This window comes from Vanacampus margaritifer, chromosome 1 (genome assembly GCF_051991255.1).
Source record: "Vanacampus margaritifer isolate UIUO_Vmar chromosome 1, RoL_Vmar_1.0, whole genome shotgun sequence".
In the NCBI taxonomy this organism is placed as follows: domain Eukaryota; kingdom Metazoa; phylum Chordata; class Actinopteri; order Syngnathiformes; family Syngnathidae; genus Vanacampus; species Vanacampus margaritifer.
In genome coordinates, this window is record NC_135432.1 from 27,904,869 (window position 1) to 27,922,951 (window position 18,083).

The 18,083-nt window shown below is 38.5% G+C and overlaps 1 protein-coding gene across 2 annotated transcripts in view; it reads left to right on the plus strand.

Moving 5' to 3' along the window:
* nphp4 (nephronophthisis 4) overlaps window positions 1–18,083 on the plus strand; it is a 135,914-nt gene that overhangs the window by 55,825 nt on the left and 62,006 nt on the right. For both annotated transcript variants that reach the window (XM_077549301.1, XM_077549309.1), the window contains exons 9-11: window positions 8,662–8,871; window positions 9,281–9,404; window positions 13,129–13,181. In XM_077549301.1, coding sequence (XP_077405427.1) covers window positions 8,662–8,871; window positions 9,281–9,404; window positions 13,129–13,181 — 387 coding nt within the window. The remainder of the gene's footprint in view (window positions 1–8,661; window positions 8,872–9,280; window positions 9,405–13,128; window positions 13,182–18,083) is intronic.

Below are 18,083 nucleotides of genomic sequence, written 5' to 3' on the forward strand. Positions count from 1 at the left end.
TCACTGTTTAAAAAATAAAACAAAACAAAAAATATATACAATCTATGTACATACATGCTGTGGTAAGTCAACCTACAAACTTAATTTGATCGGTAACCCCGTTTGTAAATCGAACCGTTTGAAATTGAGGTACATTTTCCCATAACTTGAAAAGTTTGTGATAAGTATTGTTCATAACTCGAGGTTCTACTGTATGTACAGTATATGCTGATACTCTGCTCAACAGTCAATTTATTTTTGGGGGAACTGGCTAGTGACAGTTAATACATTTTTAGGGGGGACTGGCTATTGATCACTTTGAGGCCAACATAAAGACCAACAACACACCTGGTTTAAAGTATTTAATTCAAACTTCTACAATTATGTAAAATGCTGCCTTCAAACAATCTCAAAGTTTGAACAAAATCCATTGCGGAGTGGTTTATCTTTGTTTAGATCCAAAAACATGTTTTGCCATAGGAAATGATAAATAAAAATGAAATGAATCTGATCCTCGGTTATTTTGAGAATGAGCGGTATCAGCGATCAAGAGCATTTTCTTCAACCTCGATCTATCTCATCTTGACTCGCTGCTTGTTCTGCTCACTCATCATCCACGTAGCTAACGGCTTTCAACTACATCATGTCCATCTGACATGGCACTGGGATGCTCGATCACAGCAAACAAAGAGGCTTCCAGTCAATCTACAGCTCGTGCTAGCAGCTAACATTAGCCACGGTGCTAAAACACTCACAGCTTTTCCATCATCAAAATTCTGGGACTGTTGTTTAAACATACTAGGAATGTGAGTGATCTTACGAGGGGTGTCCAGATGTCCAAATTTCCCTTGGAACACGGATTAGAAAATCATCTGTTATCTCAAGCTGCATGTCTTTATTAATGAATCATTAAAAATCAAGGTATCAGGTAGATAACATGCTGTAGACAGCAGTTATTCATTCCCTGTAGTAGTCCCTCCTACTTTTATGGTGATTGGTTAGATTGTCAGGCACTGCTCATGCAATCATTGGGCGGCGGTCCCTTATATATATCATTTCAGTAGCACCACCGACTGTGTCTGAAACATTATTGTCTGATGACCTTATCTGGAGCTAGACACTGTTCTACATGAAGTAGTATAGTACAGTATTTTGTGGAATAGGCCTAAATTGCAGTTGTATTTTCAACATGTTTTTTGGAGCAAATGTTGAATAGAGCATTTTAACATATGTACAGTATTTCATGGAGAACACTTTTTAAACTTGTGGTTCTAAAAGTAATTATCGACCTTTTGGAAAGGTTAAAATGTTCAATTGGCAGTTATGCATATGTGTCGCTGTGGGTGTCGACTGCTCTCAAGGCAAGGAGGAAGTTTTGGTCTGAGTTTTTTTTGCCTGTGGTCTAATTGAGACCTCTCTCTGTCTGTCTAAGGCGAAATGGCCACATGCAGCTCCGTCTCTTTGGGTTTGAGCTTGAAGCGGCTCCTGGTGCTGATGCCCCTCTGTGATAAGTTACCACTTCTTCACTCCACTGCTTTGTTCCCAACCATGTCTCAACAGCCATGATATATTTTCATGATACTTTTACTGCAATTGATTTTGCATATGGGATGGACAATGTGGCTGTACTGAATGCTATTAAGATTATTTGTGTTGTGTTGTTTGGCTGTTCTGCATGTTTTTTTGTAATAGAGTTACCACATTTGCTTCTTATTCATGAGATTCCAGTTGGATTCTCATCTCAATAGAAGAATCACCAATTTTAGGACTTGTGACCACTTTGGCTATAATTTATTAAATACTTGACATAAATGTAGAGTCCTTCACAATTTTTAAAGATGCATTCCTTGCATCAACAAGTTGGGTTAACTGTTTTAGCAGATACTTAAATGTAACTTGATATAACACAGCTCATTAGTTTACATTGAATGTTTGTATGAAATATTGCATATTTGCTTGAAACTTGAAGGCAAAGACTTGACTTGCTCTCACCTCTGCTGTATCATAACAGATAATGCATAACGACATCCATTTTAGGGCAGTTTAGGTTTCACTGTATTTTACAGCCACAGACATATATGATTGATGGCTGTCGGTACCTGTTGTGTCACAAGAAAATGAGACTTACCGAGTAACTTTGTGGATGAGTCGACTCCTTCAAACCAACACGTGCGAGCGTCAGTGTACTACCTCCTACAGTATATTTTGTAGATCATAATGCCATTAAGCACCACCTCCACTCGCGCAACTTCTCATTGTCATCCTCCAGCTTTTGTGTGTGACTAAACGAGGACTGTGTGCGCATGGATTACATGCCTGCATGCAAATTTCACCCTGTTTTTGAATGAAACTCTTATCCCTGTTTGTTTGCTGAAACCACAACTAAAGAGTCCCTGTGAGATTCCTTTAATCCTGTTGTTTCATACCCCAAGCTCTCCGAGGTTTATGCAGTTCATATGTAGATCACATCATTCCCAAGTACAAAAACTAGGCGTTGAAATGGATAGCGGATTCGTGCCGCTATAAGCTTTTCTTCTCAAAGGGATATTCTTTATTTTTTCCCATTGTCTTTCCCTTTCCGTGTGGCTACACTGCTTTTGAAAGATCCCTCCAGTTGATCATGAATAAGTTATTCCTTGCTTGATCGCAGTCATGGATGTACATGTAATGCATGTTTAAAAGAGATATAGCATTGGTGTGAAAATGTGTAAGATTAGCTCACAGGCCATTTCCCCCTTCATATTCTCACTTACATTCTCCGTGCAAGTGTCGAACATGAAGCTGTTCTCTCATTCTGATGATCGGGATACTGAACGTTTGCGATAAGGGTAGGACAGATAAAAGCTCTTTCCAAGGCTGTAGGCATCCATGAAGAAAGGGCTCCCGATTGGTGCTTTGTCTCTCTCATTCACTTAGAGCTCAGCCAGCATTTCTGCCCCCGAATCACTCCTACACAGCAGCATATTCATTGAATAATACAAGAGGAATATTCACTCATGTGCTAGACAGTCACGTTGCTCATGCTTCATTTTCTGCTAGGCTTGAAACATGTATGACACTGTCGGGGGTCTTTGGGATTTTTAACGTCTTTCCATGCGTGCCATGACAATTTTCCAAAAATATTGACATTTGATCACATGCATGTGAAATGCTTCATACGGCGTGTCGTGTTAATCTTAAACCACGCTATTAAACAACAGAAAGTGCTTTTCACCGTGGCAGTGCTGTGATCTGCTTTTATGGCTGCTGTATATTTCTGCTCTTCCAATTCAGTGAAAGAGTTTTGCTTTTGCTACTTGGGGTCAAATTATCGTCTGAAGCGAACAACCTCTCCATAGGAATTGACTATTGATCTGCAATTCACTGCTACTTAATTTGCGTGAAGCACTGGAGAGTCTCATCAGATGTAAACAAACAGACAGAATAACAGCTTGGAAATCATCGTGATGGTTTTCTAGCGTTGAAATAAAGAGAATAGCTTCTCTTTAGTTTCCATGGAGACTCTGGATCATCTACGTATAATGGCTTCCAGTATTTGTGCATCACCTCAAACATCTTCCTTTTATATGGGTCTGATCACATTTTGGTACCCACAAAAAGCATTTTATAGCATCCATTGACTCAGTCAGCATGTTTTATATATTAAAGTTCTGACTTCTTATATGGTCTGAAAATACTGTCTGTCATTGGATGATGGCCTTTCAGTCCATTTTCATGCAGTCAGTGGGTGGTCTATAAATAAATAGTGATTTTTTTTTTTTATTTGGTTGAGTGAAAGTGCCAGTATGTTTCATATGAAACATTTGATATACCTGTCTTTTTAAACTTGGCAGCAATTAGCAAGTCACTGGGGAGAGTATTTCACTAATGATATTTTAGATGATTACCAAATTGAATGTCTTAATCCATACATAGCTCTTGCATACACCTAAAGTTTTGTTATAAGGATTCATGCATTAGGCAAAATAGTTATTGTATGCCTCACATTCTGAGATTTGGGTTTGAATCTTCACTCTGGCTTTGCTGTGTGGAATTTGCATGTTCCAAAAACATGTATATTCGATTCATTTAAGATTCTTAATTGTTTATTGGTGTAAATGTGAGTGTGAATGCTTGTTTAACTATTATCTGCCCTCCGATGGGCTTGGTGACCAGCCCAGGGTGTACCCCTCCTCCTTCTTGCCCATGGATAGAATGGATGGATTCATGCAGTGCTCACAGGAAAAGGCAAAATAAAGAAAGTAAAAGAAAGTGTTGGTTGTGCACCTTTTTGAGATTAACTTTAATAGGTTTTGCGTAATCTTGCTAATTAACAAACAAATGGCCATTAAAAAATGGTCCTTGTTAGAGGTTGATTCCTTCGTGTTCCTTAGCGCTATAACATTGATAAACCGTAGCAATTTTTTCGGCTCATAAAGGCTTATAATGCACATAGTCTTGAACGGGGAGGTCAAGTCAAACGTTGTTGTTCTGTGCAATGTGCACCCTCACTAGTTTAACCTTGCTGTCAACTGAAAATGATATCAGGGTGCCTAATGGTTCAGGTATATTAACATTTGCGATTGAAACCTAATTGTCAAGACAATTGGTTGTCTGAAGCAAAGCACAACATTGTATGTGTATTATTTATACTGAGTAAACAAAAACTGGTGATATGTCCCATTCATCTGTGGCTGACAATATCAAATGCTTCTTTTTGTCCTATCAAAACATTCTTATGCATGTAGAGAGGTGATGTTTTCTTTTTACGGACTGGTAGTACAGTGGCACATAAAAGGACACATGCTGGCATCAACAGTATGTGAGGATCACCGACGGCACTAGTGATTGCATGGCAGTCAGCCATCCAATTTTTTATTTTATTTTATTTTTTTAATTTATTTTTTAAATATAACTAATGACCTGTAACATAGGATTCTTGGTTCCATGCAATGAAACAGACTCAAGGGAACTGAAAGTATTGAGTGCACCATTATGGGTTTTACTTTGTTTTGAACAATGGGCACGATAAGGATCCTTGTGTATTCTGCACCCTGTGTATTCTACCTGTGATTGATTAAACTTGTATGAAGCTGACCATCTTATTAATCGATTCAGCAAAAGCCTGGGGTCCCCTGTGGAGGATTTAAAGCTAAAGGCTTTTTTTCCACTCCCCTTTTCTTTCTTTCTTTCTTTCTTTCCCAATGATTTTTTTTTAAAATAGAGGGGCAATGGATCATACTGTAAACCATATTCATCCACAATAAATCTTTCCTTAAGTCTATGTGTGACCTAGATTACCGGTTCTCTATACAGAGAGTGAAAAGCAATGACTGCAGTTTAAAAAATTTAGCCTTTCACATCTGAATGTGGGCTGTAGTTTCATACTATCAATTACAGAAAGAGTTGTAAACACAAGGCTGTGCCATTAGAGATGTGTTTAATGCGGCGCTAGAATGTGTCACATTTTATGAACTCAATGTTGATGATTGTATTATAGGCAAGAATTAATTATTTTTTGTCTTAGTTCAGGCTAAATATCAATTTGAAATAAACATCACTTGTTTGTCCTTGTTGTAATGAAGCACTCAGGATTGTACTATTTAATTAAACTGTTCTCGACAATTGAGGATATGCCTGCCAAGTTTAATTGTGACTGTTGCGCTCAAACGTAGTTACAGCTAATATAACAAATGCTTCAATTGTGATAATTCGTTAGCAGCGGTGCTGGCTCCCTGAATTTTTTTTACATGGACTCATGTTGTGTAGGAAGGGTATGCTAAAAAAAAGAAAAGAAAAAAAAGATATTGTTGCAGGCGTCTTTACAATAAGAAGAAAACATTTTTGTTATCCAGCATAATAAAAATATTACTTGTGTATACATATGACTGTTTTCATAAAAATGTATGTGGAGTAGTTTAAAATACAGGGATATGTATTTTTGGTCTCTTGGAGTTAGGAAGATTCCAGCTGACACGAGCGATATACTAACACATAGCAAGAGCTGCGTGGCTCAGGGAGTAAATCGGCTGTCTCCCAAGCTGAAGATCGTGAGTTTGTTCCTCAACACTTGAGTGACTTTTATTTTTTCCCTCAATTCTTTATTTTACTCTCTTCCAAGTGTTAATATTACTCTAAAACTGAGTCTATTAGGTCCCACTGTAAATAGAGAACAATTTACTCTACAGAATTTACTGTGCACATGTTTGGTTAATTAAAAACCCAATTCCCCCCCCATAATCAATGTTAATGTGAATGTTTGTTTTATACTGTATGCCCTGTGATTGACAGATAACCAGTACTGGGTATCCACCGCCATTTGCCCTAAGTCCACAGGCTCCAGTTCACCTACGACCCTAAGGCTGCGTTTCCAATATGTTCCCAGCAGCCATTTCGGCCCTTTTGTTTTTTTTTTTTACCTCTGTTTGCAAGCCATTTTCAAGGATGGATCTGCTGAGTCCCAGAAGCTCAAAGGTGCACTACTTTTTGGCCCGTGGTTTACAAGGGATGCCTGTATGTTTACTCCCGGCCTGTCATGTTGTGACGGGGTCATGCTATGTTGTTCGTCACGATCTGTCAAGGTTTTCTACAGTTGAAACGCGGACGGCAGACAGTTTTGGAGGCCGTTTGTTGCCTTGGCAGGGTGTAATGAAGCTTCTCTGACTGGTTTGCCTCCAGAGGTGGCATCAGCGTGGAGAGGCATATGTATACTGTCGATCAAATTAAGCAATATTAGTTTTCCGTCAACAACTAATTCAGTAATCCATCTCTTTTACAGAGTACACGGCTTCAGGTCGAACTACAGACCGCCGCAAAGTTGTGATACGCCTTTACTTATTGTCAGGTTTAGTTGCATGCACAGTAAACTATGTTTCATCTGCAACTTGTATACTGTGGAAAATGTGACAGTTTAAAGATCTCACCTGCCATCTACAGCAATCACGGACTGGGCCATGCATTTTGCTGCAGATCAAGATAAAAAAAATATTGGATTTTGTTGTTATTGCAAGTGAAACCAATTTTCAACATTTGCTTTATTCCTCAGGAAATAATGCATGATGCATCGGATTGCTGAATGTGTAAATTTTAGTCCTAGTCCGAGTCCTGGGGTATCAGGTTCGTTTTTGTCCTGAAATAGTTCCTATCCAAAAATTTAATGCAAAAAAATACTGAATTATTGCGATATAGCATTAACCTCTTTCACTATTTCAGTTATTTGGATTTGTTTTGTTCATGGCTCAAGGGGTATAGAGCCAGTTGTCCAGTAACCGGAAAGTTGGCTGTTCAATTCCCGCTCTCCCCAAGTCATGTGTTGTTTTGTCCTTGGGCAAGACACTCCGCACACATTGCCTCCAGTGCCACTTGCGCTGGTTTATGGAAGTTGTGATTGTTTGGTGGTGGTCGGAGGGGGGCCGTAGGCGCACACTGGCAATCACGCTTCCGTAGGTCTGCCCCAGGGCAGTTACCACCACTATAGCGTGAATGTGTGAGTATGTGAATAATGTATCCATTGTCAAACATTTGTGAGTGTCCAAAACGCACTATATAAATCTGATGCATTATTATTATTATTATTATTATTATTATTATTGTTTTTATTATTGTTTTTATTATTGTTGTTGTTGTTGTTTTGGGCCTGGCTAAAATCAAGCCTACGTATGCTATGCACTTGGGCTTCCTGGCATTAGTTGGCTCTCCTCCACTGTAGAAGTATTGAACGCCGTCTTTACAGACGACCTGCTCCACCGATCCGCTCGCTAGCCCGCTGACTGATTGGCAAGCACCAACTCCCATCCATATTTGGCCGAGCTAACAAGCTAGCGAGCTAGCCTTCGTACCGGCTTCATTGTTGTCCAATTATTCACCACCTCACTGGTTTTGGGTGTGTGGTGGGCCATATAACAGAGACACTTGAAAACTGTTTATCATAACGGCGGCAAAAACACACTTTATTCAACCTGTGGCTCACACTACAAACAATTGTACGTGTTCAGGAACTTATTTTAGTGACAGATAAGAGCCTAGTATATAATGTTTTCAGCACAGTGAATGGACATGCCCACAGCGTCTGACCGCTGGGAGGAGGGCTCTAATTTTGCATGCATTTTTCATGGCTCTGTGACAGGGGTTGTCTCCCAACACAAAGGTTGTGGGATCGCTCCTCAAACCTGGTGACCACGCCAAAGTGTCCTTGAGTAAGACACCATACCCTCATTTGCTCCCAGTGGGACCTGGCAGCAACCTGCATGGCGGAAGCCAACCATTGGTGTACGACTGTGCATGTAAAATGAATGTTTGACACATTGTAAAGTGCTTTGAGCACCGTATGGTGTAAGTTCAGTCGATTTACCATCCCATTTATCATTTTATGATTTTGGAGTGCAATTGTATGTACTTGGCTTTCATTAATTCTTTCAATTTTGTAGAATTTATGAGACCTTTATATTTTCACTTTACATGGACTTCAAGCTATACTGTATGGGTGGTCAAAATATCATAAAGAGCTCTCAGTACAGTATAACAATTAACTGATTGTTCAATCAGCATGTCAGCCATGACAGTATTATTATCTTCCACACGGAATTTTTTAATACAGGATTGTGTCACTTACATCCTGCAGGTGTTCCTCATCAAAAGAAGAGTGAGCTTATTGATTTCAGTGTTGCTCATTTCTGTGTTGATGTGTCTTCTCCCATGACACAGCTGTCTGCCACGTCAACATCCCGGGCAGCCTTCCTGCAATGCCTCCGTTGGGCAATGTTGTGCCCGTTCCAGGAGCAGACAGGCTGGAAGGGAGAAGAGACACAGCTGGTTCTGCAAGGGAATTCAAAGCCAAACCCTTTCGGAGTCATGGTCTACAACTCAGCCCGAACTCAGAGCGCTGCACCACCCTCAACTTCAGGCACAATTCAGGTAACACACTATCGTAAAGAAATGCTGAAATGATTTACCAGAAAGCGAAGGTACAGGTACATAAAAGTGTTCACTTCTTAAATGTTTTCGTTAAGCCACACCAGATTGAGCAATCAGAGAATATAGCACAGAACACAAAGTCCAACACTTGGTTTTATACCATGATGGTGCTTGGGGCATCCGCATAAGTGGCACGTGTATCTAGAGAGGTTGAAGGGACTAGGGAGGTATTATTTTTTTATGAACCCAGCTAAATGCAGCCTCTGAATAAAGCATTCATTCATCATTTAATTTTTATCTGTCAAGGATGAACAGGTACACCTTTGTCTGCTCTAATGTACATGTATTATTTGTGATGATCTTACTCTTTTTCTACATTATTTAAATGTTTAACACATTTACCTCATAGGATATGATCAAATTTCGGCTGTCCCCCAGTTCGGACAAAACGACATCCAGTCCAAAGACATCTCTGAAAACGAAGTTGGAAGATGCATCACATCAGGGACGATCGTCTTCTTCGCCCACTCAAAGTAATTGCCGCCGCACCTAGGAAATATGTTTGAAATGGTTTCAATTATTTCTTCCACTGCTTAACCAATATCATTAATTTCCATTGCTTAAAGAAAAACGGCTAAAATAAAGTTGTGCAACACCACTCAAGTTGACATGTCCTGTAAAACAGCATCCACTATGCAACGTTGAGGATGAGCACACTCCATGACTGAGGCCCAAGGGAACTGCAGTCAAAGTGCAAACACTTCTGTTGAACTTGATGTAGCCTTTCTCTCTTGTGCATGTCGGAGAGGGCAACTGTGGCTTATACACATCGATCCACAAGTCTCACCCTGTCATAGTTTGAAATTTGGATAGCAGTTATTGAATTAAACCCATGGATGGCCTGTTTATTGAGCTAGTCATTGCTAACATATTATCAACATGACCCTGGGGTGTACAATTAATTTTCCTTTGGTGCCATGTGAGCCTGGAACTGATTTCTAGGGCCGTACCAACATGCTAACCTCAATTGTTTGCCATTAATTTTATGTGTTTATATAAAGCTATGTTGTATAAGTTGTATAATTGTAATAATTTGCTACTTGTGTCAAAAAGGTAGGTGTACGGAATATGTTATGAAATGTTTTAAACAGTAATTAGAATTACATATATACACATATTAACATAGTTTTTTCACCTATATTTTTAAAGTCGGCTGACATAAGTAGAAACAACTAGCCCATATTAGGCGTTCTTAATTGGGACTCCAATTAGAACTCCAATGTGCAGGAAATGGGAATGTTGCTAACATGAGAGAGGGACACTTAAGTAGCTGCACATAGCCACAAAGTTGCTGAGTTGTCAACACTAAAAACACAGGTCATTTTTACACATGCACATCAAAATGTGAATAACAACTTTCAAAATGAAAGCACCACATTGTAATTGTAATTCATTTCGGTTTTATAAACACTGAAAGAGCTGGACAGGAACTGTGGATGGGCCAGATGTGGCCTGCGGGTCGTACTTTGCCCCAGGCATGGCACTAGGATTTTTTTTTCTCTCTCCCGGTGCTCAAGGAGGGCTTGGGATGATTTATAAATTTCTGATGGTGCAAAAGCACCCCCCCCGACTCTGGTGTAAGTCCCTGCTTTGCCCAGGTCTGACATGACGGCATCCAGGCTCATTGAGGCAACAACCATCAATGGATTGCTTATTGATTAAAACGGGACATATTTTGACAAAGCCACTTTTGTAGCTCTACAATCAGAAACACCATAGCCAGAAAAACTTGTATAAGCTTTACCTACATATGTGCCAACATGAGTTCTAAAATCCTTATTACATCCTGCACACATCTAGAGATAAATGTGCCACTGTCTGCATTTCTTATTGAAAACCAAACTGCTTTTTTACTGTACTTGGTGTCTGGCAGTAAATCACCTAAAATTGTAGCCACTCAACTCCCATGACAAGATGGAAACCTTGTGTCGACCCTGGTCTTATGTTCATTGATTGAACCCCTTAATAAGGCTGGCAACTTATTTAGGGAGAAAAGCATAGTGTTGATCTGGGTCTTCATGGTGCCATGCAGAACTGAAGAAAAACCCCTAGAGCTCTGAATGATTCGAGCATGTGTTGAGCGAGGAAACATAATGGATCTCTGCCTTTTGTTAATTCCAGGCACTTAATCATCCTTGGCTTTGTGTACGTTCATGCATGAATAAAATGTGTTTTATTGTTTTTCTTGCAGACAGCTTTTGTCGACACTTAGTAAGGTCTTTATTGATTGAATATGACAGTGAAGTCTTATTATGAGGGGGAAAAAAAGGTTATTTCATTAGAAAGTAGTGATTTTGTAAGGAAAAGTTTCATTTTTATAATAAATAAGAAAGACACAATAAATACTATTGAGAAATGAAGTTGTAATAGCACAAGAAAGTCACAATTGTACTAGACATAAAATACAAACATTATAAAAAAAGAGAATAAGTGACTTAGAAAAAAATAAACCAAATAATATATACATTTTGACATGGATTATGTTGACAGAGGAGAAATGCTCACTAATACATTGTTTTGTGATCAATATTTGAAGGAAATTGCCTTTTGTGTATGTAGAAAACATTTTAGATGTTTGAGTCCAACTCACAAAAAATACAAGCACAAATAACAGTGTTTATATTTTTGTTCAGTATACATTTCACAAATTTGTGTTTTTGGCACATCGGAGTCATTAGTTTCAGTATTTTAAAGTGATGTGAAAGAGATTAGATTTTTACATGGTTGTCAAACTCATTTCACAGATGGCATAACAGTTACCCTTAAACGGCGGATGTAACTCTAAGACAGTATAAATGTAATTCAATGTAATCAAACGCAATGTAAATAAATACAATTAGTACTCCTTAATGTTAAATACCGTAGCTCTGAATGTATTACTTACTTACAGATGGCGTCTGGCCAAAACCTTGTACATCCAAAATTGTCACTTTTCAAAACAGCATGTTCATCCGGCTATTAACATTGCATCATCAAAGAGAGCATGCCATTCGCAACACTTCAAATTGGTCAGTAAGTCGTAAAAATGACACCCACACCTGAGGACTGATTAAAAAGTATAATCCTTTGATCAAATATGAAATTTACCAAATTGTAACCTATGAGTTTTTGGACCGATGTCAGCGATATGCATTTGTAAATGTTTTCTTGTTGCTCTGTTACTGTAACATAAACCCTCAGGTTGTCAGGTAAAGAGATTAAGCAGGTAAATAAAGAAAAATATGAACATAAACAAATAAAACTCATATCGCAAGGTCCCGCTACAGTCAGATTTAATGAGGCCTAGATTTCTACGTGCCTGTATGCATAGACATCTGAGCTTGCATTGGCCTCGGTTTAGCTCATTAGTTAAGAACAAATTAATAGTCCACCTGATGAGGTAAAACACATTCATTGCTGGTTAGGAAAATAGTGAAATGTGAACCTCCCAAAACCAAAATGTCTGCCGATGAGCGGTAATGCAAGAGCAGGTTTATGACAGAGAGCCAGCATAGCTCTGTGTGCATGTTGTCTGAACAGATGGGAGCTACAGTGAGACACCCCAGGCAGGCCAAGCAATTTCCAAAAGATCAGCCGTGCTCCAGCACGGAGCGCGACAAAGAGTAGGAGGAAGGACAAAGATTCTAGGAAACCTTTCGTTCCGGAATTACCATGGCGACCAACCAAATACCTCAGGAAGAATCTTTGTTGGACGTTCAACTCATAATGGCATCTAAATCTAACTCTTTCAGGGTGGATACATTTGCTACCAAGACAATAAGTCTCAGCATTTTTGTAATACAAATTCAGATGAACTTCTCTATCATAAGGGCAGCTTTTATGCAAAACACAACTCGTTTTAGCACAGTACTCGAAATGTAGTGTTTTGGCATCCGCTCATTCTAGTTCCTTTTAGTTGTTTCAAGTCACAATCACTTTTCATTCTGCATCCAACCAGTGCTTGTTGTGCACATCAACACCATGATCTCATGAATTTAAACAACTTTTTGTGAGTGCTGAGGGAACGTGATTACTGTTTTTATCAGTACTGTACATTCATAATTTTAATTGGAAGAGTATCCTGTCTTGATCATTAGCTCAGGATGCAAGACATGACATCCTCGTGGAGTTAAAGATGTAAGATCAAGTGACATATTAAATTTTACATGGTTAGTGCTTATTTTTGATTCACCATTTCTTTGTGCATATATTTTGCAGGTGAAAATGACATCCAAGAAGTTTCATTTCCAGAATCACCACGCGGCCCCAAGGTAAGAGATGTTGAGGTTCAGTCCATTTACATTTGAATCATTTTATTTTTTGTTTTTGACAGAAATTGTCTGACCACTATATTATGTTTTAGCAATATTTTTATTTTCCAAAATAAATAGCTTGAATCTACATATACATGTTTTGTCGAGCTACTGACAAGTTTGGGGCCTTCTTTTAAACACTGACATCATAACAAAATAACAATTGTTCTTTGTGATGTGTCAAATTTAGAAAACATTCATTTTCACTTTATGTCGACTTTAACGCCTGATGCTAACGAATGTTGATTTCATGTCAGGGTTGTTCAAGGTTGCAATGTTTCCTAAATGTTCTTTAAACAGTCTGAATGTTAATATGCTACTAGTCATTTGTTCAAGCACTATTCAAAACTATTTACATTTATGACATCAAGTTAGAGAGTCACAGATAGATGGAATAATAATAATAATAATTAAAAAAAAAAAACTTTTATTTTTATTATTTTTGTTTTTGTAGTGGAGCATATAGGTCCCGATCGAGAATATTCACCGACCTTCCACAATCATCGGCAGTGAATGGTTGTCGGTTTGCGAAAAATCTGTGGTCCACTGACTACTGTTTTAATGGACTTAATGTGCTCATAGTGACTAACTGAGCATACGTTTGTTGAACGTCAACAATTTGCTGTTCTTCATTCTTAATATCTGTGGTCTTCTCAGGTGTGATAAGCTACTGCATCACGGTCAGCTCCTAAGAGATTATGAGACAAATACTGATGTGTACGCACACATACATCATGTGGGGATAGATTACTAGCGGTCAGTGTTTGATCTGATTCCACAGATCTGTGCTAGTCTCGAGATAAGATGTGGACCTATGATACCTACAGATTCCCCCTCATTTTGATTAAGCAACATTAGTGATGGAATCCTGAAAAGGAACAGTTGTAAATAGTGACTATGAAATATGCATGAGCAACTCTTAGACAAAGTCACTAGGTGGTGCTCAACTATGTGCCATATGTGTAGGTTGGTTCATAAAATAAAAATTACTGAGGAAAAAATTACTGAATTATTGGATATTACTTAATGCTAAGAAGGCTGTACATAAAGAATGTTAGTGTGCAAGTCTTACTAAGCAGTCAATCTCTAATACACTTTTTTTTATTGTTCCATGCTCACGCACAGTACGCCTTCTTTGCATCAGCGTGATTGAAAGAGTGAGATTTGGATGCAATAGAATTGATTAACTCTTTGACTGCCAGACGTTTTCAGAAACGGGATGTCGCCAGTGCCAGCCGATTTAAGCATTTTTGACTGATCTTTCAAGGTCCACAGAAAATTACGTGTTTGGACTATGGAAACACACATACTACCAAATGAAAGATTGGACTCTCATCTTTCATCAGAAAAAAAAGTTTGTTTCTACCTTATTCCGTTTTTCAGTAATCAACAATAGAAAATGGTTAGTTTCACCTCTGTTTTGAAAAAACGTCTTTTAACGTCTTTGGCACTCCTCCATAGGATTTTACTAAACGTTATTTAACGTTTTTGGCAGTCAAAGAGTTATGCACTAATACCAAGTACACAACATAGACACCACACATTCACCCATCACACTCCGAGCAATGTGGCCGAATGCGATTGAAGTGCTCCATCGGGAGTAAATTACAGTCTGCTGTAGTCTTTGCCGCACACCAGCTGATAGAACACCGCACACTTACCGTAATGCTGCAACATAAAATCTGCAGCGGCCAGCTGGGTCTCGCTTATGCCTGAAACCCAGTTTTGTTTTTTGTTTTTTCGTAAGAGGATATACAGTATGTATTTTTGATTGGCTGGGTACATTTGCTACACATGAAAACTAGTTGTCAAACCCGCACTTTCCAACTTTCCCAACTCTGCACGAGAAATTAATTAATCCAACTAATTCCAAATGTTATAAATTCATATATTAATGTTAATGAAAGCAAACATTGGGCATTTGCTCTAAAAAAATATGCAGTCCTTCCTGTTTCTCATTAACATTGTTTGTGTAATACTACGTTCAGACCGAATGCGAATTCAGCAATACAAGTCAATACAGTTCATGCAGATAGGTGCGAATCCATCCCGGGTGGCATGTTTGACGTGGTTGAGGTGACATGAGTCAGGTCGAGCACATTCCTTCAAGTTGGTCAATTTAAATTAGAAGCCACATATTGCATCGTGACAGCCAATCTGCGTTGAGAATGTACTTACCAGGTCACGCACGCACGCACGCACGCACGCACGCACACACACACACGCACGCACACACACAAAGCTGTAGCAAAACAAACACAAAACACACAGTGAGTGTTTCCTATGCAGTTAGTGTAAAGAAACAATGTAGGCAAAATAATCTCTGCGGCCTGTGGCAACCGAGAGCAGCCAGCTTCAAATACAGGCGAAAAAGGAGCAAGCACGGTACCGGTTAAGTGTATTTACTTGTTTACAGCTGTTGAGCTGTGAACAAAGGGCAATAGTATTTAGCATTAACCAAAGTTTTAGCACAACCATTAGCCACCTCATTGACTAGCAATGTTCATACTTTTTTTTTCTATCAGTGGAGAAGAAGGAGCCCACCCTCTGTGGCATGGCAAGAATAAAGCAGTTACATTCATATCCCATCATCAAATTTGCATGAGACACACACAGCAAAATTATATTTTACCTTCGTCTGCAGTACCATAAGTCCCCGCACCTCCATCCATTTTCTATAGGGTCCAGGCCAAATGAATTGGAACTGACAAGAATTCAGTGATTCTGATTTCATTAATGAAACTTTTGATCAATACGATTCCTTATCACTTCCTAATTTGGTGAGGGAATTGAATAATGCAAACATTATTTATGTCTTTATTCTTATAGATATCATTATCCGATATGATAATACAAAAGATTCTCAAAAAGCTCACGGCTGAGCTGGAACATATCCCAACTGACTGTACAAGAGGCGCAGGGTATACCCTGGACCAAAATCCCCTCGGCTCATTGCCAGCCAATTGCACAGCACAAATACACCGAACAATCATTCACATTCACACATACGGACAATATACTGTACTTGTAGACTCTTCAGTTAACCTAAAAAGTATGCTTTTATAATTTGGGCAGAAGCTACCGTCCTTCACGCAGTCCCCCACATTTGAGATCAATTATTTACCCAAGCAAATATCAATCTTAAAGTATATGTGCTGTGGCTTTGAGATTAGAATGTATTTGGAGAACCTTAAATTTTTTATTTTTTATTTTTTTATTTTTTATTTATTTTTTTTTATTTTATTTTTTATTTTATTTTTTATTTTATTTTTTTAATTATTTTTTTTACATGCACGCAAATACAATCGGTCTGTTCCAGATTTGAACATGAACAAAACATAGTCAGCCAACTTCTGGTAACAATGGGCGGTACTACAGCCTAAACAGATTTCAGAATTTTTTGGTTCGTCTTCAATACAGACGTAAAGCATCAACTATTTTTGAACTGCCACGTTTCAGGAGTGTTTGTTGTCGCCAACTACGTTATTAAATAATATCTATTACTTCTACCTCCAAAATCATCACTTTTCAGGAGACGACCAAAATGGCATGTCTGTTCAACCATTAACATTGCATCGTCAAAGATAACAAGCATTTTTCAACATTTTAGATTGCTCAATAATTTGTAAAAAAAAAAGAAAAAGATAAAAGATAAAAAAAAGATAAAACTAAAATAATAATAATAATAAAAATGATGCTCAATAATTTGCTAATAGTAATAATAATAATAATAACACCGGCACGTGGACTGACTGTGAAAAATGTGAAATGTACGTAATTGTGACATAGTAGACTCTGACTGGACACCAATGATATACTATTCTGTGTCAAATGATGTGGTAACGTTTGTTTACTTTTTCAATTTGAACTGTATATTGTATGCACAGTTTAAACATGTTTCTTTCGGCTGAAAAAACGCTTCAGACTTAAATACCAAAAATATTTTGTAATATACTACTACTACTTCTATTTTCAATATTTATTATTAGTAAGTACTGCAGGGGTGTGTAACAGTAAGTGGAGTGTTTGCTTATATTTTCACTGTAGAACCTGAGAACAAGTGTCAGATGTTTTATGATCCGACTAATGACTGAAGTACATACGTCTCTGTGTGTAGCTCCTCCATTTATATGAAAGACTGCGTAAATAAGGGTGTGAAGCACAAGTCATTATTGCTGAAGCTGTTCTGAGTGCACACCATAAATCTATTTGGCTATGTATTCATCTATCATTTTAATGGCGCTCCAAGTCTTTGCTTGGAGAGATGAAACGGGAATCAATGTGTGAAGCCATGCCATTGCTTTTGGCAGCCTAAAATTCATCTTGACTAGTTTTGCAGCAGTAGTCACAAATGCACTCTTTGTTTCCCATCCCTCTACTTTCAAAGATACAGCTATAAAAATAAGTGTTTCAACCAACTAAACCCATTTCCCTTTCCTGTTCGACAAAGTTCCCTTTCCTTGTCAACATGGCTGTCAAGTGCTGATTAATCAATGGCATCCTTTTCTGGGATGGCGAGCGTAAACAAGCCTTTCTCTCTGAATCTGTTGGCAGCCATTGTTTGATCTGACAACTTTCTCTTGCTTGCATACATTATTGATTTTTGGCCCTCTGTTAGCTGCTGTGCTGAATGCTAATTATGCTGTGGTATTTATAGCCAATGTTGGGGCGAGCCATTGACTTTGTCCATGTTGATGATGATATCTTGCATCGGATTGTGGATGTGTTTTATGGTCATGCTTGTATTCTTTTAACCAAGTGCTCGTGAGCCGGGGTGAGGCTGTGTTGCACTTTGTTGCTGGCACTGGCTCATCTGGCAGCTACTACTGCCTCAGTCACAACTCACTTTCGCAGATGTCT